Below are 24313 nucleotides of genomic sequence, written 5' to 3' on the forward strand. Positions count from 1 at the left end.
GTACACACAGAGAGTTAGATGCCTTTATGTGGAACACTATAACTCTTTGCACCCTAATTCAAACAGTGTTACCCAAATTCACCTTTGCATAAAAGCAAATGAGAAAACCTAAACGCAGTATTCTTGGAGATTCATTTTTTTTTAGTTTGTTTTTGTTTTTATGTTTGTTTTTTTGTCTTAATCTGAGGTGCCAAATGCTTGTTGCTGCTTTACATTTTCAGTGGACTCTGGATATGCTGTATCTCACCCCAACCACCCACTTTTTCTTCTTTTGTTTATTCCAGCCTAAGTGAACTTCCTGTACACAGTGTCATTGAGGGAACACCTTCCAGACACCAGGAACTGAGGATGACAAATAATAGTGCTAGTAATAGTGTTTTTTTTTTCTTTCTTTTGTCAGTCCATATGTGCATGGCCTGCTGGACACTTCCTTCTCTGCTATATTTATATTTAAATTTTAATAACATTCTTCCATTTAAGTACTATATAAATTTAAACCTCTGTGTTGGAAAAGACAAGTTTTCGGATCACTGAGTTAGGTTAATCTAACAAGTACTCATATGTAGCTCAGACTGTCTGAAATATTAAAAAACCAAGCTACTTCTGACAGCAAATTTTTTTTTTTTTTTTACAAACAACCCTTAAACACTTCACATTCTCACTTCACATTCTCAAATGACAATCTCACACACAAACACACATTTGCCTGGCACAGCATACACAGAAGTTACATATTTGCTTAGAGAAAAATTACACTATAACAGACACATTTCAAACTGACAGATAAAGGTGTAAACACACACACAAAGTACAATGACTTTCAGAATGAGCGTGGGGTGCAATCTTTCCTTGAGGTTTTGCATTCTGAAATATCACCAGCAGTGAGTCTGGGTGAATTCGGGAGAAGTATAGCTTTGCATACAAGTATTGTCACCTCCACAAAGCTTCCCAATCAGCCACCTTCAGCCATTCTCCTCTCTCTATTTCTCATACTACCTGCCTGACAACAGCTCTTCACTCAGGCACACAACTGGAAACAAACTTGTGGTTTATTGCCTGATCTGATCGCTCAGAGTGACAAAGCCAACATACTGCCTCTCTCATCCTACCTAGTGATTACCCACCTAGGAATACATTTTATTCAGAGATTACACTTCCCTCACAGCGGTCATTACAGCCCTGATGGCACATCAATTCCATTTCAATTCAGTTTATTTGTATAACGTCAAATCACAATACAAATCATCTCAAGGCACTTTACAAAAAAAAACCAAAAAGCCCAACAAATCCCTTATGAGCAGCACTTGATGACAGTGGAGAGGAAAAACTCCCTTTAACGGAAAAAAAAACCTTTAACGGAAAAAAAAACCTCCAGCAGAACCGGGCTCAGTTTGGGCGGCCATCTGCCTTGACCAGTTGGGGTGAGTGGATAGAGGAGAGATGAAAGAACAGCAATTGACTTGACATAAATGGTGCAGATGTTCTCTTGTAACTATATTTTGTTTCTATTAGACTGATTTTACAAAACTGACTGAATTTTAATACAGAAAAGTTTTTACAGTTTTTTCTGGTAAGTCTTTATTTTCCACATTTACCTGATATAATAAATGTAATGTTTTAATTACTTTTTATCATGTGCTTGTTAATGCTTATAAGTGTACTGTTATTTTACTTTGTACAAGTGCATTATCTACTCATTTACTTTAGGAGAAGACTCAGCCCCCAAGAACATGATTAATTTCTTCAGAATGAAAATGCTATGAAAGATGGAGAAAGAGTTGGTGGTTAGGGTTAGGGGTTAGGGACCAACCCCTAACCAAACTGCCACTGGGCAGCGAGAGCTACAGTGGCTGAACTGACAAAAACAAGTGCCACCTACAGAACCTATAGGGAAAACACTGACAGGTGATCAGTGGGAATTTGCAGAGCAAAACACATACCTCTCATTAACTCTCACCACTAAAAATATAGCACAAACAAACAAATGGAGAAAAGTTCACTTTAAAACCCTTATCCACGGTTCCTTATGATTCATGTCCGTTCTGTTGGAAATGTCTTTGCATTGGCCGGTGCCCCGGACTCTCCATGCTTCTAATAGTTTCTGACTTTAATTCTGTCAATGTGTTTAAATGAATCAGAGACCACCAAGAAAAAAACACACATTTTCTCTCCTCTTCACCGGGGCTCTCTTTTTCACTTGGTTTTTGCGCATCGAAGAAAAACACACAACGCATACATTTAAAGTGCTATGCCAAAACCAGGCCAAATAAATTCCGTGAATAAATGGCTGAACTCTAGAGGGACCATGAAGAAACTCTCTAAGTGGGTTTAGCAGGAGGTTTGTTAAACCTGATCGGCCCTGTGGGGAATTCAAATGAGCTTATCCTTGAGGGAAAAGTTTTAAATAAATGGAAAGCTCCTAAAATCAACCTTTGCTCGCTTATATGCCATTTTCATCCAAGAAAAGCAGATTTTTGAATACTATTAAAAGGCAAACAGCAAAGCAGATGTCACATCTCAATAGCCGCTAAACCAAATGGTTTACAAAGTGGGGTCCAGGGACCTCTATGGGCCCTCTACAGGGACAGTAAATACAATGTTTATCATATGGCACTAAATCTATTCACATGGGCTGTATTTAGAGATCATATAAAAAATGTACAACCATATTTCACTACAATCCACACATACGCACAAAACAAAAAGGATGCAACTCAAATGGAAATCATATTTTTACTAGAACCAAATTAACATCTTTAAAATGCTGTGAATATCATCCAGTCTTGATCTGAGAGCAAAATAAAGTCTCTGCTGTTTGAAATGAAGAACTGAGAATAAACAATAGGTTCACAAATGGCTGCCAGCCAGCCTCTGCGAGTCACATGTGAATGTGTGTGTGTTTGTACAACAAAATGAGTGGAGGGATTTCACTGAAAATCCTCTCCTGTTACAATTAAAGGAGATTTCATAAAAGTTATGGACAGACATGGAAAGACAGACGTTGCCTAACAAAAACAAAACAAACCACACCAATCTGCCATCTACTCTGCCTCAATAATACCGCAAACCCCTCACTGTCCCCACCCCTGCCTTCATCGTCTCCACCCTATCGTCATCCCAAACACATACACACACACACACAGCCTATTACACCAATCTCATCCCTGATGCCAGGACATCAATTTTCACAAGTCGCCGAAAATTACCATGCATGAATGCAAAAAAGGCTGATCAGGAGTAATTAACACGGCTTCATATGCAAATTTTATTAATGCAGAACTACAAAGTCATTATGCAAATGAGGTTTTCGTCAAGCCTCTTGACAAATACTCCCAGCTCCAACCATCCAGCAGCCAGGATGGATGACAAGTCTGCTTGCTTAGTTTAGACTGGAGGGATGCCTGTGTGTTTTAGTCTAGTTAGCAGATTAACACTGGTTAGCGCTGGTGGCCAGTATTGTGTGTGTGTGTGTGTGTGTGTGTCTGTGTGTGTGTGTGTGTGTGTGTGTGTGTGGGTGGGTGTGTACGTGCACTTACATGGGCTAGACTGTGTGTGTAAACTGTGTGATTAAGAAAGTGGCTAATGGCTGCACAGCAGAGTAATGAACCTGAGATCCAGGGGATGGAGGGATGGTGGTGGTGGAGTGGGTGTATGCATATGTGGGTGGGTAGGGGGGCATATGAATATGCATGATGTTCACTGGCTTTGATGATTAAAGAAAATTTTAATATTTAAATGAGTGCATGCAAAGCGATAAACACGGAGAGAGAGGCGACGAGGCGAAAATCGCAAAAAGGGATTTTGGTAATGCTAAGAAGGAAATAAGATGCTGCTTTGCCTTTTATGCTGTGTCCCTGTATGTCTCTCTACCCTGATCTTGCTGTCTCTTCCAGCCTTCAATCTTGCTCGTTTTTGCTCTCAGTGTCTGGTCTGTGTACATGACACTGGATTTACAGAGGAAAGGTACAGCATCATTTTGTGGCTAGAGGGAGGAAAATGCCTTACACACACATTCAGATACACACAGCAAGTTTAAGTTTAGATTGGTTAATTGTACTGACGAAGATTATGGAGTTACCTGTAGGTTGTCTTATCTACATGTTCTGCCCTGTGATATGGTTAGCTAGCCACTACTATGCCTCTGTTTAGGAAGGTGGGATGTCAGCTGCTCATTTAACCAGAGTCTGGTGTACTATTTCTACCCTTAAGCTGGGTATTATTTGAAGTGTGAATTCCTGTACAGACACCAATACATTTTGTTTTCAATAAGTATGAATACATTTTTCTACAAACCTCTTACCTAATGGAAGAGTTTCTCAGATGTTAAACACAAGCAAGCATATGACAACTTTGTCTGAATAACTTGTCTAAAATTGGCTCAGTTCTGATAATAATCTGCCACTATATGATCAAAGAATAAGGAAACAAGGTGTCTGATATTTGTTGTGAGTGCTCAATACATTTTGATGCTCTGTGTTTTGAGACACATCTTAGTCAGCGCCTCAGAAATACTGATGTACGATGGAATATGTGGTGTGTAAATGTGATGTGAGGCATAAACTGTGAGGCACAACCACATCCATAACAGGAAGGGCATATTTGAAATGCAGTGATGTAATGTAACATATTATGTAATTAATTGTTCTGGGAGCAATTAGTGTAATAATATAATTATAATTATTCACTTAGTAATACAGCACATTTTTCAAGTAATTTGTCCAGCACCGTTCAGACAAGCAAGCATAGTTTCTTCACTTCTTGAGTTGTGTGTGCATGTGTGTCCACATCCTTTCAGGCCAATTAAAAATGCATCAAGACTGTAGCCTGCAATCACACACAGACACACAGACACACGCACACAGACATAAGTGAAAATAGTCAATAGCACACAGGATACGGAGATAGAGTGCAAGCAGCAATACAAACCAGAGTAATTACCACTTCAAAAAGGCCAGTGCTCTATCCAAGAGGCCTCCCAGCTTTATTGAAACAACGCAAAAAAGCAAGAGCAGTAATGCTTCTAAAGTACAGGCTGTTATATGAAACACACACACACACTGCGCTGTACTCTTTAAGTCATTGTGCAATTTGATTTGGAAGATAAATAAGCATAAGGTAAATATTTTACGGACTGTGTTCAGTCATTATTTATTATTAGGATGTGTGTGTGTGTGTGTGTGTGTGTGTGTGTGTGTGTGTGTGTGTGTGTGTGTGTGTGTGTGTGTGTGTGTGCATGTCTCTATATGAGTGTGTACACAAGATTCAAACATCTTGAATTTTTTTAATGGTATATGTCTGCATGTGTGCGCATGTATTTCTGCAACCTACTGTGCATATATCACATATCCTGTTTAAAAAAATAACTAGGGAATGAACTGGAACAGCGAAAAACATAATTTTGGAAACAACAGAAAAAGTGGGTGTGAAAGCAGTGGTAGAACTAGACAGCTGGCATGCACACACACACACACACACACACACACAAACACACGCACACACACACTCAGCCTGTCTAATAGCTCTGTCAGATTAAAAAGGTGTCATCATCGTTGAATTTGTCAAAACTACTTGCACCTTTATACATGTACACTATTTGTGTGAGAGAGAGAATGTGTGCTCTACAACTGGACTTTGTTAAATGTCTGAATTAAACTCAGGTGACAAGGCTTTAAAGGCTGCACAGCATTGTGTCAGGTGGTGTTAAACACTCCTCAGTGATATGTGTACCCTTCATGGATGTGTGTCTGTGTGTGCACTAGTTAAAAATGACATGTTTCCTTCTCTTTTATTTAATCCTACTGTCAGGATTGATTTACTGTGGAGGTAACCTGCAGGTAGGTTTCCTGCTCAAATCCCCACACCTATAACAAGGTGTGCATCAGCCAGGCCCTGCCAGCCCAGGTTTCTGGTTGTATCTTTGTTACTCTTTCACTACATGGACAAATGATATATGGTTTTTGTTTGGTTTGTCTTTTAGGAACAGATTTCTCCAGTGATAGGGCATGGACTAATTTTCTCTTACCAGATAAATGTTAACCTATGTGCTGGTAACTTTTATTTCTTGTAAAAGAGAGTGCTTTTATTATTATTATGTTAATCATTTTTGCTAAATCAGCCTGCTTAGTTAGAGACATTTAACTCTTAACAACTGTTGAACTGAGCAAAGTATAAAGGAGCATGTCCAGGTGTTTGCACACAGATATTGTTCCAACAACACTGATACCTATCATTACTGTCCAGGAGACATGATTAGAAGTATCATTCCATAACACGGCCTGTTTTTTAAGTTGGTGGCCATTAGGTACTTCTCTTACAACTGTAGTTTCTCTATTTTTCTTTAAACCAATACAATGTTTATACTGAAGGAATTCGAAATGGCTGCTTTCTTAAATTGCCAACTCATGCAAATAATTTCATGACAGCCAATAAACAACAAAACAGCTTCCTATCCAGCATGTCCATGTTGGGCCCCATAAGGGTTAAGTTTGGGCTGCAAATATGGGTGGCGGCCACCATGGTTTCCAACCTGTATTTGCCCATATGGTTCAAGTGAGTTCTGACTGGACTCCTTGTGGGGCATCAACTGGCCCAACCTAGGTATGCCCCATATATGCAATGTGTCCTTGTGAGAGAGAAAAGGCTACTGAGTGCCTTCCTGTTCTAAAACCATTGGAACTGTTCATCAGTTTTTCAGTCCAGTTTGAGTTGCACAGACTGAAAAAAGCTCTGTGCTCCATTTTATAGCGTCTGCTGTGTTACCTGCAGGTGTATACAAGGAAAAGAAAAAACACTCAAAGAGCAAGAACACTTCTAATTTAGAGTTAAAACATGGCTTGATGCACATAGGAGTGTGTGAAAATGTGTGTGTTCATTTTACATAGAGAGCAAATGGAAGTAAAAAAGCTTGAGAATAAAGGAGTAGTTTGACCTGCTGGGAGCCAATTACAAAGCATCGTCGTCAGTCATGTTCTGAGCTGACATTCAAACTCCCTGATCACTTTTCCCCTCGCTCTTTCTCTCTCTGCTCTCCAGCTTTCTCCCCTATGTCACTTGCTCTTTGTTACCGCCCCCCACTCCACCCCCTGTCCCTCTCCCTCTTTTACCAGCTAATGGAAGGTGTGAAAAAGCTCGGTCTAAGTTACAAAGAGAAAATTCCACCTGTCATATTTCAATCCCCTGGTGATTATGAGCGTGTTCTCTGCAAATTAAACTCTGGCTCCATTAATAAACCCCTCTGTCCCCTCTTCATGTTAATAAGGTGCTAGTTGGACATATTTCATGTGGAAATTGAGAAATACCAAGGGTAATTTTGAAGCATAAAATGTTATTGCAGCAATATAGTTTACAGTTGCTGCAGTGCACATCCAATTGAGCTGCTAATATGTTTTTGCTTTTAATGTGAAAATTATTGCATGTTCTGTTATGAAGAAATATTGTGCAATTACAATTTGAAGCCACCCAATGCTGTACATGTGGAGTTGATTTCACAGGAGGATTATAGATATATTGCAAGCATTTAAATGCATGCAGAATATACTTATGCTCATAAATACGAATAATGCTGACCTAATAGGAAGTTCATTCAGCCACAGACTAATTCCCCCTAAAGCCAAGACTGAAAGATTCAGGAAGTCTTTTGTGTCCACGGCCATAAGACTCTATAATTCCTCAATATAAACAATAACGCGCGCGCACGCACACACACACACACACACACACACACACGCATGTACGCACACACACATACACACACACAACCCCCCCCAAATAAATAGTTAATTACTTTATTAATAACTTTATGAATTACTATTAATCAATATAATTTAAATAATCTAAAATTTAATAACTGCTATAACAACTGAATTTCCCCTTGGGGATTAATAAAGTACTTCTTCTTCTTCTTCTTCTTAATAATTTGACCAACACCAATCAATTAGTGGGCACACCTGAGTGCAGCCCTGCAGACATTGTGTATTAGAGCCATTTGCACCTTGTAAAGTCAAAGCAAAGATACAGGGCTAAGTGGCATGCTTTCGAAGGGACAGGTGACTGTAGCCTGGCACAGTTAGAACAGCCTGGTAAAATATTGATGAAGTTCAGTCCCAAACACAATGTTTTATGGTGCAGGCCAAACCACAGACTGTTATGTTCAGATGAGCTCCATCCTGCTGCTACTTTCTAAATGGGGAAACAGTGTTACCTGTGAGTGCATTTCCTCACATGACTTTGGTCCAGTCTTTTCTTATAAGTTTAGTTCAGTGCCACTGATGAATTTTGTTAAATTTTCATCCAAATATCAGGAAGGCATTTCACAAACCTTTTGGACAGTGTTATAAACACAGCAAAAAAACGCATGTCTCTATTTTTTTTTAATTTTATTTATTTTTTATTACATCTAGATTTTCTATTCTTAAGCACTTTAAATAGCCTTAATGTCTGAAGCAGTGAATTGGAAGGGTCAAGGAGAATTTTGGCTCATTTCTGAACAAGCAGCCATCTATAATCTGTGATGCCTGTGCAACTACAAGATCTCTTAAAACGAAACATGAAGCTACTTGAAAAGTCTATGCTTAACTTGCCAGTATGGCTTTGGTGTTAGCCTGAAACCATGAGTTTGAACGGTAACCATCAAGCTGTATCCACAAAGCACTACTGGCTGCAGGACAAAGCCAACCCAAACGGCACTGAAACATGAACACCTGTGTGTCCTATTACATCGGCAAGACACCTCATGTCAGACTGGAAAATAGTTCTTTTTCTACATGCTTTCATCTACGAGAAGTTCTTATTTAGCTGTTGACTGATGGGTAATTTTAGCACCTGCTGGATTTTGGAGCTGCAGACTTGCAGTTCTGCAAACCTACCTGTAGGAAGGCAGGACAGCTGACATGAGTTGTTCTGGCAGACTGCTCTTCCCCTGCTTTTTGACTGGTTTGAGAGAGAACTACCAAGAGAGCTGCTCTCTACTGCTAAACTGCCTCTTTATTTAGACAACTAGCCTGTATTTCATTTACCTTTTTTTTGCCTCTCCTCTTAGTGTTTTTTTTCTCCTTAGCTTATTTGAATTTTAATGAGCTTTTCACCTTTTTAAGCAGATGGCTTAGGCTGGATTTCTCTATAAAAGTCAGGGTGAGTCTCTCTGTCACATCTTGCACATTTTGTTTCAACTAGCTGAGCCCTTGAGGGCGTGTATGGCTTTGAGTGGGTAATATGCCTGTCTGTTTCCTCTTTCTCTTGACTCCCTCTCTCCCTTTCTAATGATATGATCATGTCTCTCTCTATCTCTCTCTCTTTCTTACTAGTGAAGATGGGAATTTAAACATGATGCCTTCACATAAGCTGAAAAAGTGTGTGGATCTGTTCATTTGAATATTCAATCAAAAAAGTTGACTATATTTTAAGGTCTCATACTGTCCCAAATACAGGAACAGCCCTCCTTCCAGTCTTTCGCTCCTTACTTCTGTGGAAAAGTTCAGTATTTTGGGAAACATGCTCACTTCCTCACATACTGTTTTTTGGCCCAATAATAAAATAGGACCTATAGGACCTTTGTTTGGAAAACACTGAACCAATTCACTGTCAAAGTTGTTCATAATCATACTAAAAAAAACTTTCTGAATTATTTATAATAAACAGAATCAAGATGCTTGCAGTCCAGAGTGTCTAAACCACCAGTAATTCCACCTACTTTACTTTTAGCCTAATCATTACCAAGTATTGGATAAAGTTTTTTTTCACATTTTCCTTTTCACCTCTTCTGTTCATATTCAACTAACCATATATAACAATAAGATAATGTTTTATAGCAAGCTCACTAACCATGTGCTGACTCTGTACTTAACCAATAAAGTTGATATTCATCTTCTAATTACCTCTTGGGGAAAAAAAAGCAAATAAGCCTATTTCACCAGTGTATTTATCATGCCTACCTGCAAGTGTATTTTCTTGCTTTGGGCAAATTCCTTTGGTGGGTGTCCTCTCTCTCCTCTCACCTCCTTCCCCTCCTGCTCCCACCTCCTCCTCCTCAGGTGTCACCTGTATGCCAATCTCCACTGGTTCCACCACCTTCCTCAGCTCTACCCGCTGGCCGTGGTGATGAAGGCCCTGCAGCGTGGGACTCCCATCTCCTCCTCCTCCTCCACGGTCGGTCATCTTGTCGAGACAGCCATTGGTCAGCAGTGGTGTTTGGCACTGCTTTTTCTTGTGCTCGATGAAAATGAGGATGTCACCCAGTGGGAAGGTCATCTGACACTGGCCACAGGTCAGCAGGTCATGATCGGCGTGGACACCAGGGGGCAGGGCATGGGTCAGGTTGGGGTCCAGCGGGTGGGCAGGTAAGCTGAGCGGATGGGAGGACAGGCTGAGCATGTGGGGGGGTAAAGCTTCGGAGAGCAGGCTGCCATCTGGATGCTCAACCTCTGCTGTCCAATAAGAAAAAAAGAAGACGTGGTAAATTAAAACCTGGACGTATGCTTCATTGTCACACTGCTGAGACTTTATGTATACAAAAATGGTGGTATTAGCTCCTGGACAGGCTAAAAATATTCCCATTTATATGATTCATCATGAACTGCACTTCTATATGATGGATTTGCCCTTGAATGTAGCTGGTGTAAACAGGTATGTACACATTTGTCTTTAAGTAGCACTTCAAAAACCCAGTTCATTTGAAAGATGTTTGAAGGAGTCTTTTCCTGAAAAGCTGGCTAGCACCAGGCAGCATTACACTGTCTGTGCTGAAGCAAACACATACTAATAAGTTGTTGATTTCTTCTTTCTTTGGAAAGAAATTCAAGAGAAGAGTGTACAAAACTATATTTGTTCATGTCAGTGGTTTCCCAGCTGTTCTGGCCCAAGACAAAGTAATTTCTACATGAAACACCCTATTGCCTTCAAATGGCCTACCAGTCATAACCAGTTGAGCCAAACCAAAAGGTGATTTTGTTTCAGGTCTGAAAAAATAAGAATAATTTTGTGAAGCAGAAATCAGACTTTATATTTATCAAGTGTACCCTTCTAGGGGTCCTTCCACCACTTTGGGAACAACCAATTTACATGTTCTTGGAAAACTGAGTGCTTGAGTTATAGCAGTCTATGCTTTTTTTTAACAAAGTACATTTTTTTCTATATTTACTGCAAGAATTAACACATTTATATAGGCAATTATCCCTACTTTGAGTAATGTTAAATAAAATAGCAGTTTGCTGCTGTCATAAAAGTGCTATGAGAAGTTCTGCTGGAAAACAGCAATGATGCAGCAGATACAGGTGGAATAACAAATGTAAAAGCTTTCATGGACAGACTAAGTGATGGGTTAGATTATTTCTTGCAAAAGACTGAAAAGGTGTGGGAGAGATGAAAGAAAAGACATAACCCACAGTGGTGAACAGGAAGAGCGAAAAATCATCATCATCCCCCCTCTCTCTTTCACCCTAATACAAAATGATGGATTAGCAGCAGGTTGGCCATTTGTCTCAGCCTCAACATTAGAAATGCAAACAGATTTGGGATGTCAAATGCAGATGAAGGCTCCAGATGGAGCAACCTACCTCAATGCATACCTGATTTAAATCTGCTTTTAAACTGCCACTGAGTAACCCTCGTCTTTTCATACTAGGAAGATGTTTGCATTATACTGACAGATGTTTCTATTATTTTGGCCAACCCATTTATATCAGTGAGGCCAGAGTAAATAACAAGTAGGTGTCTGTATAATGCAGTACTGTCCAACAACAGCACAAACTCCAGCCTCCAAAGTCGTCACACAGTTGAATCAATGACTCTGTGAAACACCAACTGAACATTATCAGCTTCAAGAAGGAGGATTCATTGCAGGTGTGTTTCATCAAACTGACTTTGTTTTTATCTGGGGGCACCTAATAAACTGCCAGTTGAGTATATATATGAACCATCTGAATCCAGTCTAAATATATAGTTCCAGTTCCAAACCCTTTTAGCTTCTGACCTCTTAACATGAATGTTTACAAACCAAGTGATTGAGAGATATTTTAAGACATATTTTACTTTACTATAATGAATGAACATGCATTTCTTACTTTATTAAGGATTATGTGAGCCCGCAGATTTATTTGGTGGTTCTGGGGGTGGTGGGTGAAGTAGAGTGGGGTGGGGTAAGGGGGATTAGTTTTATATATATATATATATATATATACACTATACAATCAAATGCAATATGCAATATTGTACGCATTATTATTATACTCAGAATCACAAAAAACTAAAAACTGTTTTGGTTAAAGCTTTTATTATTTTATTTACTGTGGTGCTACAGCTGCAGGAAGCAGGTGTGTGTGTGTGTGTGTGTGTGTGTGTGTGTAGGTCTACACACACCAATTCCTCTGCTTCCTCTATGTGTGTGAAAATGCTTACATGCTTGTATTGCAGGCAATCATATGTTGTAACATGTTTAGACACACACACACACACAAACATACATACACATTTGCATATGCAAAATGCAGTGGCCTGCAGGCTGCAACCATCTATCCTTTGATAATGAAAAGAACATCCATAAACAGTAGTGTGTTTCTCCAGTCATAAACACTAAAGAGATTACCAGTATGTTCACATCCGCCAAGCCATTCAAAATTGTATTTGATCAATGCCAATGACGTTCACAGCGTGTTTTCAAATGAGAGACGGAAATGGAGAAATGTCACTTTGGCCCAATTTACCTAAAATGGCTCTTCTCAGTCAGTCAAGAGCATTAATAGGATTTCAGTTACTGAAACAGCAGCAGAAAAATAAAAAAAATCTAAAAAGGAACATTTAAAATTTAAATAATCTAATCTAACACAATCTGGAGTTAGGCTAATGCAACAAGTATTTGGAGAAATTAAACCTGGCATTTAGTGTGTGTCAAGGCCAAAAAAGCACTGCTTTGAATTTCTGATGTCAGGGAGAAGTTTTCTCCAAGCAAGCTACCATTTCTGGTGTTTGGTTTCCTCTGTTTACCGCCTATCACTGTAAATGTGCTGCTAATCCATCTAGACCCTTCACACTCTTGTCACAGCCATCACATTATATTCACAGACACAAATGGGATAGCATATTAGCAGCAAGCTGCTACTGAAATATTTGTTTTCCTCTTTCTTTTCAGCAGTTGTTGTTACTTGCATCATAACTTTACCAATTTTAACTCATGAAAGCCTGCAAATTACACCCAGAACAAGAAACGTTCTGCAAGTTCAGACCAATGATAACAATGTATGTGTGTTTCTGTGTGTGTGAGAGTGAGGCTGGAGTCTGGCCCGGATTAAAAGATACGTTGATACACATGCAAGATCTGAAATCAAGACTAAATGTTTGTGGGCAAAACTACACAGTACAGTGACATAGACACACACAGTGTTATTGCACACTCAGCACGCATATGCACACAAACACACCTGCACCATCAGAGTCATTCAATGCCTGTAAGCTACAGCCACATATTGACATTTCTTTAAACCTGAAGAAACTGACAGTTATACATATATACACACACACACACACACACACACACACACACACACACACAGCTGGGACACTATAATCTGTTTTGCCACCTGAGACTTGGTTGTAAAAACTAGTCATTTTTTTGGCAAATATTGCTTTTATTTTTAAAATGTGTATGCTATATCACAGTTATTTCCTGGTTTCCCGTTGTCTACTGAAACTACCCAAATGCTTCAAAATAACAGCAGGTCACAGAGTTGATCATGCATAGCAGTACTTCTGCACACACAGAGCATGATACTGTACATACATAATATTACAAGTACTGTATGGAAAAACTGAAACAGTTAAAGTGATATGTCACTGCACAGCCTGTGGAAGTTAACACTAAGACAGTAATTTTATTTTTGAAAATTCTGTTGGTTCATTATACGCACAATACTTTCATTGTATTATAAGTTTTCCCTTTTACAGGGAAATGAACTTTAACCTAACAAACCTTTCACTTTAATCGTTTTGTACATGTGTAAATTGTACGGGCACATTGTTGTTGCTAACCATGTTATGACCATGCTGCCACTTTGCGCCTTTGTTGCATGTCATATCCACGTTTTCCATTCATTTCCTGTCAACTATCAAAAAGATGTCTGTAAAATATTTCACTGTAGCAATTTCACTTTTACTAAGGTAATAGGACATACAGACTGGACATTTTGGTGTGTAAAAAATAATGTCACATTATGTTTGGTGTGTAAAACATAATGTCAAATTGAAGCAGAAAATAGAGAAAATATAAGAAAAATACATGTTCCATCATTACGTTCTCAGTGCCTATTTTCAGATTTGACCTGATTTGAAATGAAAACCTGTTTACCTCAAAGCTAATTCAAGTTCATACTGAGGCTAATCCCCAACTCTGGTTAAAGATAATGACACTTGGATCAGAGGCAAATGCACAAATAATTCTAAACATTTGTTTCAGTGTGATTGTGGTCTTAGCTGCATTCACATGTGATGATGCAGAGCGTTTAGAAGAAGTAAGAAAGGAAATGTGTGAATTGCACAGAGCTAGTCCACTGGGAGGTGCTCTGGTAGGAATGGAGCACGCCTCAGAAAGCACAGTACAAAGGCTCCCAACAGCAGATCAGCTGTGTTAGAGTTTCCTCCCCAGAATAACAACAGAGACCTGGAGTGTATTTAAAGTAGTTATCATATTCTATAAAATATTTTTTGATTTGTCAGTTTGCCCTGGGTATTCTGTATCACTGACTATATTATTGAAGCAGTTTACAAAATGTAATCAGCGTTTAAAAGGAAAAAATGCACATCCTCAAATTATTGTGATAATTAAGCATTTAACAATAAATAATACAAAATATACACTAAAAACAAGCAAAAACTGTAAAAATAAAGATACAGCCACATCATTTACATATAATTTTAACTTTAACTTTGATAGCTAACGCACCATATTAATGGCTTATGTTTACATACACACTCACAGTGCTGCTATAGATGTCAGTCAGCTGCTGTGAGGAATTTACAATAAATGCTTTAAATTAAAACTTTAACCGAGAGACAAACAGTCAAGTACGGAGGACTGTGCAGGTGTTGACAGTTAAGAGGTGACTGCGGCCTTTCAGCACTCATGTCATCTGATTAACACACACACACTGCATGTTCACATTCTGTTACCCTCTCACTGGCAGAACAAGTGCAGCACAAACAGCCTGAGAGCTCCCCCTAGCCGAAAGAGAGCGAGAGAGAGACATAGACACAAACAGAAAGAGAGAGAAAAAGAGACCCAGAGAAGTAGAGCGACAAGGGAGACGGAGGGAGGGGGGTAGTGAAGGGCGGGTGATGAGAGACACACAGACAGTTCACTGAGCCTCAGCTGAGCAAAGCAACACATGCGGGCTTCGGCAGGCAGTGTGTCTGCAAGTAGAATCAGTAGCCTGCTGATCAGCAACATGAGTTTCGGCATGCTCTTTGGGACCTAGAAACATTCATCCTGTGGATTCATGGACACACACACACACAAACATTTGTCTTTATATAGCTGTCATCACACTGGCAAAATGCATTACCAAATTTCTTAAACCTAACTTTAAATTGAATTCTAAAGGCCTAACCCTCAAACAGTCCTTTAAACAGGTGACAATCATGGCCAAAAAGTCCACACAACAATGAACTGAACTTTGTCTACACAACTGAAGAAAAACGCCTGTGCGCACACACACACATACACACACTTTAAAAATGTCACACCTTTTATGATGCATTTATATGCAATTTCCACCTGATTTTTTTTCTCAAAACCAGAAATAACTCAAAGTACCATTTAAAGGCTCCATCTCCACCTAATTACAAAAAACCTATTGTATTGTAATGAATCATTTTTTTAACAAATTTGATAAAGGTCATGTAAAATATTTGATAGCTATATCTCTTGTCAGGAAGAGTCACTGTGTTACTTTCCATAATACACAGACCTCATTGTTAACAGTTATTGGAATTATATTTTTAGTTTCAATAAAAGCTGCTCAGAATAAGAAAATATGTTTTGTTAATTAGTCTGAACTGACGCTTTAAACTTTTCCTGTGCATGCTGTATTTATAGAGGGCATTTCCTTTTAAATAATGAATGGTTAATAAAATGATTGTGTACTCATTCCATTCAGCTGTGACACTTAATAAGACACAGCACAGAGCTGTATTTTTATTTATGGCATTTTAAAAACACGTCATCTACAGAGTGTTCAAGTCATATAAAACACTGAGTTGCTAGGTTTTCTCCCTCTCTCTCTCTCTCTAACAAAGACTTAGCCCCAGCAGGGTGCACGGCTATTTGACAAGCCAAAGGGAAACATGCATCTCAAGTGGGCGACTGCAATTGACACACAGCCCCCCACCACCCTTCCCGTGTGTATGTGTGTATATGTGTGTGTACACGCGGCTACAATGGGAGCTCTCGTCCTGTTTGCCTCTCTTCACACTAAATCAGCCTCTCGGAGGAAAACTGGGGTTATTTGCAGTGAATGAGAAGCAGAAGGCATGTCTGCACCTTTGGGTGTAAACTGTCTGGCATGGTGACGACAAAACACACACCGAATCTGCCTGACAAACAAATAAGTATAGATTTCCATCCACTGATTAATCTTTCCTACGTGCCACAGAGGGAGAAATTCTTACACCAAACTCTCCCACTCAAGACGGACTGTTTGATTTTAACATGGCAGGGAATAAGTGTGAATTAGGAGAGCTGGAAACCACGCAGTGCTAGATTTTGTGCAGCATCAGACATATTTACTGAACAAGATGACAATAAACACGCAAATTATTATTCAATATTCATGGTGTGCACTGAATAGTTGACTGAAGGTCAAAACTGGAATCCCTTATTGACTTTTTTCTATATCTGTTCTGTTCACACAATAACAGAGAAAAAGAAAGAAGAAATTAACAGAGATGTGTTAAGCTTTAATATGGAGATTGTGCAAAAAGGACTGCAACTCTGTGAGGAAGATGTTTGAGATTTTCTACACTGACTTTAAAAATGTTCTGACTGAAGCCAAACTGTATTTAAAAGACCAGCAATTTAACCTACAGGAAATCCCAACACTTTCTCCCGCTCAGAAAAAAATACAGACAAATAAAAGAAGTGGAGAAACTCTTCTTCTAATAAGAAATAGAACTTGCACAGTTTAATTTTTTCCAGTGTGCAATGTATCATTTTGCAAAACCCCCAAAAAAATGCTCTGAATAAAAACCTGATTTTTTATGATGTGATGGCTCAGGAAGAATTTAGAATTTTGATGAGTGGAGGTTTCCATATATGCATTTGCATATAGGTGCATGTTGACATTCACGCATGTCTACATGCATATATAAGCGTGTGTGTGTGTGTACTCAAGAAAACTAAACTGAGGAGAATCTCTTACACATAAATTATGGAATATAAAGAAACATGCTGCAGCCTAAACAGTGCAGTGGTAAATCAAAACAGACAGACAGGTCTGACACAATGATCATGCTGCATTTTACACTCCATACACACTCACAGGCACACACACAATGTGGGTAAAGCAGTTTGTCACACGGTGAACAGGAAGCTAATTTATTAGTCTCCATCTGCATGATCTCTTTCACATCCCATGGATGTCCATCTACCTATTAGCATGTTAGTATAGGTTATCTGCTCTTAGCTGCAGAAGTTGATGTCACAGCACAGCGTGACCCATTTCTAAAGGTGTCCAGGTCCACAGTGCAGGCCTTTGTACTAGCTGTCATACACAAGTTGTAGCTCTGTTAAGCAATCAAATCTTCTCTGCTTGTCAGGAGGTGACATCTATGTCACAAGCAGTGTCTTTCGGTGTGTACGAGTGTGTGCCTCTGTTTACGACTGTGGGGGCTGCCAGTGCAGCGTCAGGCCATGCAGCAAAGGAGGGCAACTATAGACAGCCATGCATCATGGCACTAAAGTCTGGGCATGGACTCTCAGTGTACAGCCACACTGAATCTTTACTGTGAATATGGCTATTATATTACACAACAAGCCACCTAGGTTTACACTAATACACTGTAGTGTAAGTGATCTAATTTGGGAGGATTCACAAAAGACACATAAGTCTCACCAAACAACCTCAGACCCATGTAAAGATAGTGGTAATACATTTGTTGATACCAAACAGCTACTAAGACAGGCTTCATCTTCTTTGTTATTTATTTATTTAGGCTCAGTAACGCAAATCTGTAAATCAATAACAGGTGCTTTCATTAAGTGTCCTTATCCTTATTTGTGCTTTCAGGAGTTAAAGGTTCTGCTGCTCCTGTCAGGACACATCAGTCTGCATGCTGAAGCTACATCAGCTGAGGCCAGAAAATCATATTGTCGGAAAGTTTAGCGCAAAAGTGTCAGCACAAAAAAGCGATCAAGGGTTTACGTTAATTACGAAGGAAACGTTGTGGTTCCTTTGTCAATTATTGTGCCTAATTTACGTTTGATTTTATTTCGAATAAGTGTATTTTCTTTGTAAAAAAAGCTTTTATTCTAAACAGTTTTAAAAAAATTTTACCAATAAAAATATTCCTCTGAATATGAATCCTTTACATAAATGTAGCTACTTCATTTTAACATATTTTGTCTTTTAATGTTGCCTCTTATTGCGCTCAGCATAAAAGTTCCTTGTGAGAAATCCCTGGATTTTTCGCTGTCACGGTGTGCAGGGTGCTAAATAATCCAAACACAGAGTTAGTATTACGGCCAGGGAAGGTAGGCTATAAGTATTACACATATGCAACATAAAACACCATTAAAGGGACAAACTAATTAAACTAGTGAATGGCACGAACCTGGAATATGTCTATTAAAAATTCAAAAATCTAAAGAAAATGAAAAAATAATAAACAGGCAGCCCGTGTCTTCTCTAAAGTGCGGGGAGGAGAAAACCTTCATGTTGATTTAATTAACTCTTATTTTTCTTTATGGCAGCTGCTAAAAGAATCCAGTTTAACAGTTGTCTGATGCGTTATGATAAAGTATCTTCCTTTTTGTTGAAGTTAAAATTTAAGAGAATTTGTTAGAATTAAATACTCGAATTAAAATGTGACTTCTTTTTGTGTGATTAGCTAATCGGCTTTGAATAGAACAAAGCTGCTGTTTATTATGTTCATCCATATCAGCTTTAAAAAGTAGCAGTGGAGAAGGTGAAATTGTTTTATTGTCAGTTGAAAATTGCATGTAATTGCAGACGTCAGAGCTGGTTATAATAAATAATTTCATTAAAAATGTGAGTGTAATAAGTATATTAATGCTATAATACTGGAGCCATGTATACATGAAGTATCAGTACGGCTCTCCGACTTCTCCGACTAACCCTAACCCGAACCAAAATACTTTCGTACTATGTGCTCCTGTGTAAATTTGCTCCAAATAATGGGAAGTTCTTTATACATCGTAATAATCAGATACGTCAATTAATTCTTTATCTAATTTTGACAAAAAAAGAAGCAAGTAACCTTAAAGAAGCACTTCGGCAAACTTTCTGGTCCAAGTATGAAAATGATCATATTTACGCACCGATCATCCAAACCAACGGAATAACATCGGAGAGCGAAAAAACCTAATCCTGTGCTGATGAGACTTTTGGGGGATTTACTTACGCGTTATTTCTCTCTGGGACAGGTGCTGCGGGTTCCCTTGCTTGCGTCGGGACATCGCCCTGGCATTTACACTGGCATCGCCCGTAGAGCGGCGTTGGAAGGGTCGGCTCTCCTCCTTCTGCTGCTCCTGTATACCGACCGCAAACTTGCCCCAAAACCGGCCGATCGATGGCCACCCCAAAATGACCGCTCTGCACTGGCCCTAAAAGTGACCCTCGAACTGACCTCTCCACGACGGACCCGGCTCCACCAGGTAGCGTCTCCTGCGCTCTGCAGTGACCAGCCGCGGCTCAGCGTTGGGCGGCCAGGTACTCGGTCGGAGTTTGGTGCCAAGTGGTTGTGCGCCTCCCTGCTTCGGTCGAGAGGTGGTGAGGGAGTCGAATAGTCCGGTTCTGCTTTCCGTTGCCTTCACACCATCTGTCAGTGGAGAGCGGAGAAGGAACGGACTGGAGTGGAGGAGTGGAGAGACGCGACAAGAAGGGGGGGGGGGGGGGGGGGGGGGTCGGCGGTCCTGATTTGCCAGTCACTACCTGTGTCCACTCTCCGGCCGCCCTGGACACCACGCGTCCCTGTCCCAAGAAAGCGGGTGAAAGAACGCCAATCAACCTCGGAAAGTGTAAAATAGGAATCCAGTTTTTTTCTCTGCACTTCTCGGGTGTCGCCAAGTGGTGGGCACTTCTTCTGCTGCACTGGCAGTGCCAGCCAGACGGGCGGGTGAGACTTAAACTCTTTAAGTCAAAGCCCAGTGCTGGTCTGAGGACAGACTGACACCCTCTTTTCTCTTTGTGCTAGCTGCAGAGTCCTGCATCCCCGGGCTGTCTGCGGCTCTGTGCGGCTCTGTGCGGCTCTCTGGCTTCTACAATGGGAGAAAACTCAAGTTCAAGTGCGGACGTGACGTTCAGTCTGCGGTGAGAAGGGAGAGTGGAGACTGAAGAGCACTGGGGGCGACTAGTGGTGGCTTTCGCACAGACTGACACACACACACACAGTGCCACTCTCACACCCTCGCACACACCTGGGAGTGTGGCGTGCACGGCGGTAGTGGTCAGGGTGTTCAAGTAATACCTGCCGGTGTCACATCACTATTTGAACGAGATTTATTTGTGTTACAGTGTGACCTGAGGGACTTCCGTACCTTGTCCACAGGACGCTGGACACTGTACGAGCTTGTGTTCACATTTAAAATGCATGCGGGCTTGAAGTGTGCCAGTATGTTCCGTTCCTCAGTTATGTGCGTAAATTTCTCTGATTATTAAATATTGTTCAGGTTAACCTTAATTAACGCTTGACCTTATGAAAATCACTTTGTTACATGTGCGCGCGTATACATCTTACCATAATAAATGTCTCTTAGTGCGCACCTCATTGATTAAAATGAAGGAAAAAATACGAATAACTTTTTATAATTTTGGTTAAAACCCAGATTTTATAACTCGACCATTTAATAAGTCTTCTGTTTATTTAAATCTTTAACTTCTATAAACGGCTGTATATTTATCCGACTTGCAGTCCGAGTGATGCGTTGTCGTGGCCTAAATACACGCTCAAAAACACACATTTCACTAAATCATCCGTGATCATCAGTTTGCATATTACTGTTCATGAAAAGTTACACCATTATATCTGAATTCTGATCACATTAATTTTACAGCGTAAGCAACATGAATGATAGGATTCATATGACCTTACAGTGCTAAAGTGACTTTAGCTAAAGTGGAAGCATTTCAGATGAACAGTGATTTCCAGGCATCAGTAGTGACAATGTCTCAAATCATATTTGTCAATAAATTCATTGTATTTTCAAAATAAAATCACAATTAACAGAAGAGTGGAGTAGTAAGTACAACGTCAACAGCACACCGTCTAACATAGGTGCGGCAGTGTGTGTGTGTGCTTATACAGTAAGTGTGTGTTATTCTGTGGATGCGGGCCAATGATGGATAGCTGCTTTGGTGGCAGAAAGTAGCTCCCAAGCATGCAGGCAGCTGACTGCCTCCCAACAGCACCCACTGTTTAACATGGAGCCAGGTACAGCGAGGAGCGTCGGATTTAAGTCCTCGCACGTCCCTGTGGGTGAGAAGGAGACTCAAAAGCAAAAGTAAAAATGTTGTGACTTGGAGAAATGCGCGCGCGTGTGCGTGAACAGACAGGAAGTGGCAGAGAGTGAATGTAGCTGAACGGTGGCATCATTAGGGTGAAACCACTACCCAACTCAGATTCAGATTAGAGGAACACCCGTGTTTAAAGCAGAGGTTTAAACCAGTGGCCAGTCAGCCTTGACTATAAACTACAGCTGCCAGCCCCTTCATCCCCTCAGCGCCGCATCTGAGCTGGATTAACTGCTATCACTTTCCAAATACCCCTTTTCTGTTTTTCTTCTTCTTCTTCTTGATCTGCATGTCTGCGGTCTGCGTTTCAACTTCATGGCTAGAAGAAGTGCGTGTGAGGCGGGGTAGAAGGAGGGATGGGGTCTGTGTAGGCCTCAGGGTTCTTTTTATCCCTCCCTACCTCGCATCTCGACAAGTCTGCAGTTTGTTCCTGGGCCAGGTGTTGTCAGAGCGGCAGATCATCCAGGGAGAACGCATTTCCCAATTTTGCTTTGTGTTTGGACTTCTCTATACTTCCTCCTGCGTCGCCTCGAGTGCTGCTGCTTCTCTCCTCCGTCCTTCTTTCTCTATAGTTTCACGGGGCTGCTCGGGATGTCTCTCAGTAAGCCCAAAGCCGCTTCTTATTTCACCAGTACACTGTAGGAGGACGTAAATAGATTTTCCATGCTCATTTACAAGAAAAAGGGAGAGGATGGCAGGTTCGTCCAAATGTCTTTGTCGCGCACATAACAGAACACCCACTTTCATTTGGGAGGGATACATGCAGCACTTTGTCACAATAACAGCCGACAGAGAGTATTATGTTGAAATGTAAATCATTGTCATTTATAAAGCGCAACTTAGTGCCAGTGTTTTTTTTTCACGAAGATATGGGATTAAAGATGCTTTCAGCATCTTTGTGGATGGATTGAGGGAAGGAAGAAGAAGCTGTCTTCATTGTCACTCACATTCAATTCACACACACACATCAGGGATGCCTCTAAACTATATTTTTAGGTCCACCCTGTTATCACTTTGAGCCCTGCTGATGTTATAACAAGTTGTAAATCATTTCTTATTGCAACTTTCATGTTTTTAAGGTGTAATGTTGCTTTTTTGCTCCATTTTATCACATGAGTCTGTGTGAGATCCTCACATTGTGGAATCATGAGTGCACCCTGTGTGAAGTGAAACTCTAGGCCAACTTCACAACCTGGATGAGTTCCTTGTCCTTGCAACCTGATTGGCTCATTAGTCAGATGGGCGACAGGTGCATCATTCCCGCTTTCTTATTGGACATTTTTCTAAGGGGATCTCTTACTTAAAGGCCATCACTGTGAGTTATGGCGGATGGCTCCTGCCATCCTGTTCTTGCCCTTCCTTCATTTGCTTATATATATATATATATATATATATATATATATATATATATATGCGGCTGTTTGTTTTTATGTTAATGCTAAATAAGCCTTTTTCCCTCCCCCCTCCTATTGCCCATTGCCTCGGCTGGGCGGTTAAGTTTTAATTAGAGGGACGTGGAGGTGTCCTTTGGAGTTTTAAGATCACTTTCCCAGCAAATATTCACCACTAAACTGCTAATATTGATGTTTATGTGTTCAGATGCATGCTGGGAGATAAAGCGGGGTGTGCAAGGAAACAAATGTGTGCAAAAAGTTCATGATGTTACAGAGGAGCTATGATGGGAGCACTACGTTTGGTCTATTTTAAGTGTATCAACATTTTTCTCTAACAACAAGGCCTGGCACCAGGCCAACCCCAGTCTAATATTCTGGAAATAGATGCAGCTCAGTTACTTTTAGTTGCAAATTTCAGGAAATCACATATGTAGATGAAGCCCATGAAATGTGGGTGTAATCTCTAAAGAATATAAAGTAAATGAGTTGAATTTAAGTGCATTTTTTGTCAAATCGGAAAGATATTAGGACACAGCTCCACAATCTCCATTTAGAGCTTTCAAATCACAGCAGCAGCTGGTGCTTGTGCACTTGTCAACTGAACAGGTTCAAATTTAGATATTTTCCAAGAAAAATTTCAGGCCTTCTTGTCCATATGGTACTACAAGCTGAAGCTCAAAGTAAACGTAAGCTTTTAGTGACTGATGAAGATCATGTGATTTCGTTAAAGCCCTAGCATTGCCATAAAAAGGGGCCTGGCAGTTAGATTGGAGAAGAATATCAGTTATTGACTTGAGTCAATATATATTTAGAATTGTTTACTTTTTTCTTTCTATTCAGACACTTTAAATGTTTTATTGTTAAGATGGAACAGAATAAAGATACACATTATTTCCTGATGCAATTTACATTTAAGAGGCTACTATTTATCAATGAGCAGCTGATAAATCCTCTTAACAGCAACCATCAGTTCTTAATGTCAGCATTGTCCATTAAAGGGGCGATTTTCTGTTTTACAGCCAGTCATCAGTAATTTAAAGCAGATTACAAAGGCAGGTGCTAACGTAAAGAGCTCCATGCTCACTCCCAGCTGAACATGATGACCCTGTGTTCTCAGAGCCGCAATGCAACACCACCCTCTATTGGTTAGCCACTGCCACATGAAAATAATAAGATCCTCTGTGTCACTGG

At 40.1% G+C, this 24313-nt stretch overlaps 1 protein-coding gene across 3 annotated transcripts in view; it reads right to left on the minus strand.

Annotated features, from left to right (window-relative positions):
- The window catches only part of bcl11ba (BCL11 transcription factor B a), a 41525-nt gene extending 21403 nt beyond the window's left edge, over nucleotides 1–20122 (minus strand). Inside the window, exons 1-2 of one of the 3 annotated variants that reach the window (XM_026302881.1) lie at nucleotides 19846–20122; nucleotides 9930–10418 (exon numbers count right to left, since the gene is read on the minus strand). In XM_026302881.1, coding sequence (XP_026158666.1) covers nucleotides 9930–10368 — 439 coding nt within the window. In that variant the 5' untranslated portion in view covers nucleotides 10369–10418; nucleotides 19846–20122. Of the gene's footprint in view, nucleotides 1–9929; nucleotides 10422–19620 lie in introns of all 3 variants that reach the window. The other 2 variants (XM_026302872.1, XM_026302863.1) reach the window with 2 other exon arrangements.
- Nucleotides 20123–24313: the final 4191 nt, after the last annotated feature.

This window comes from Mastacembelus armatus, chromosome 22 (assembly GCF_900324485.2).
Source record: "Mastacembelus armatus chromosome 22, fMasArm1.2, whole genome shotgun sequence".
Lineage (NCBI taxonomy): Eukaryota > Metazoa > Chordata > Actinopteri > Synbranchiformes > Mastacembelidae > Mastacembelus > Mastacembelus armatus.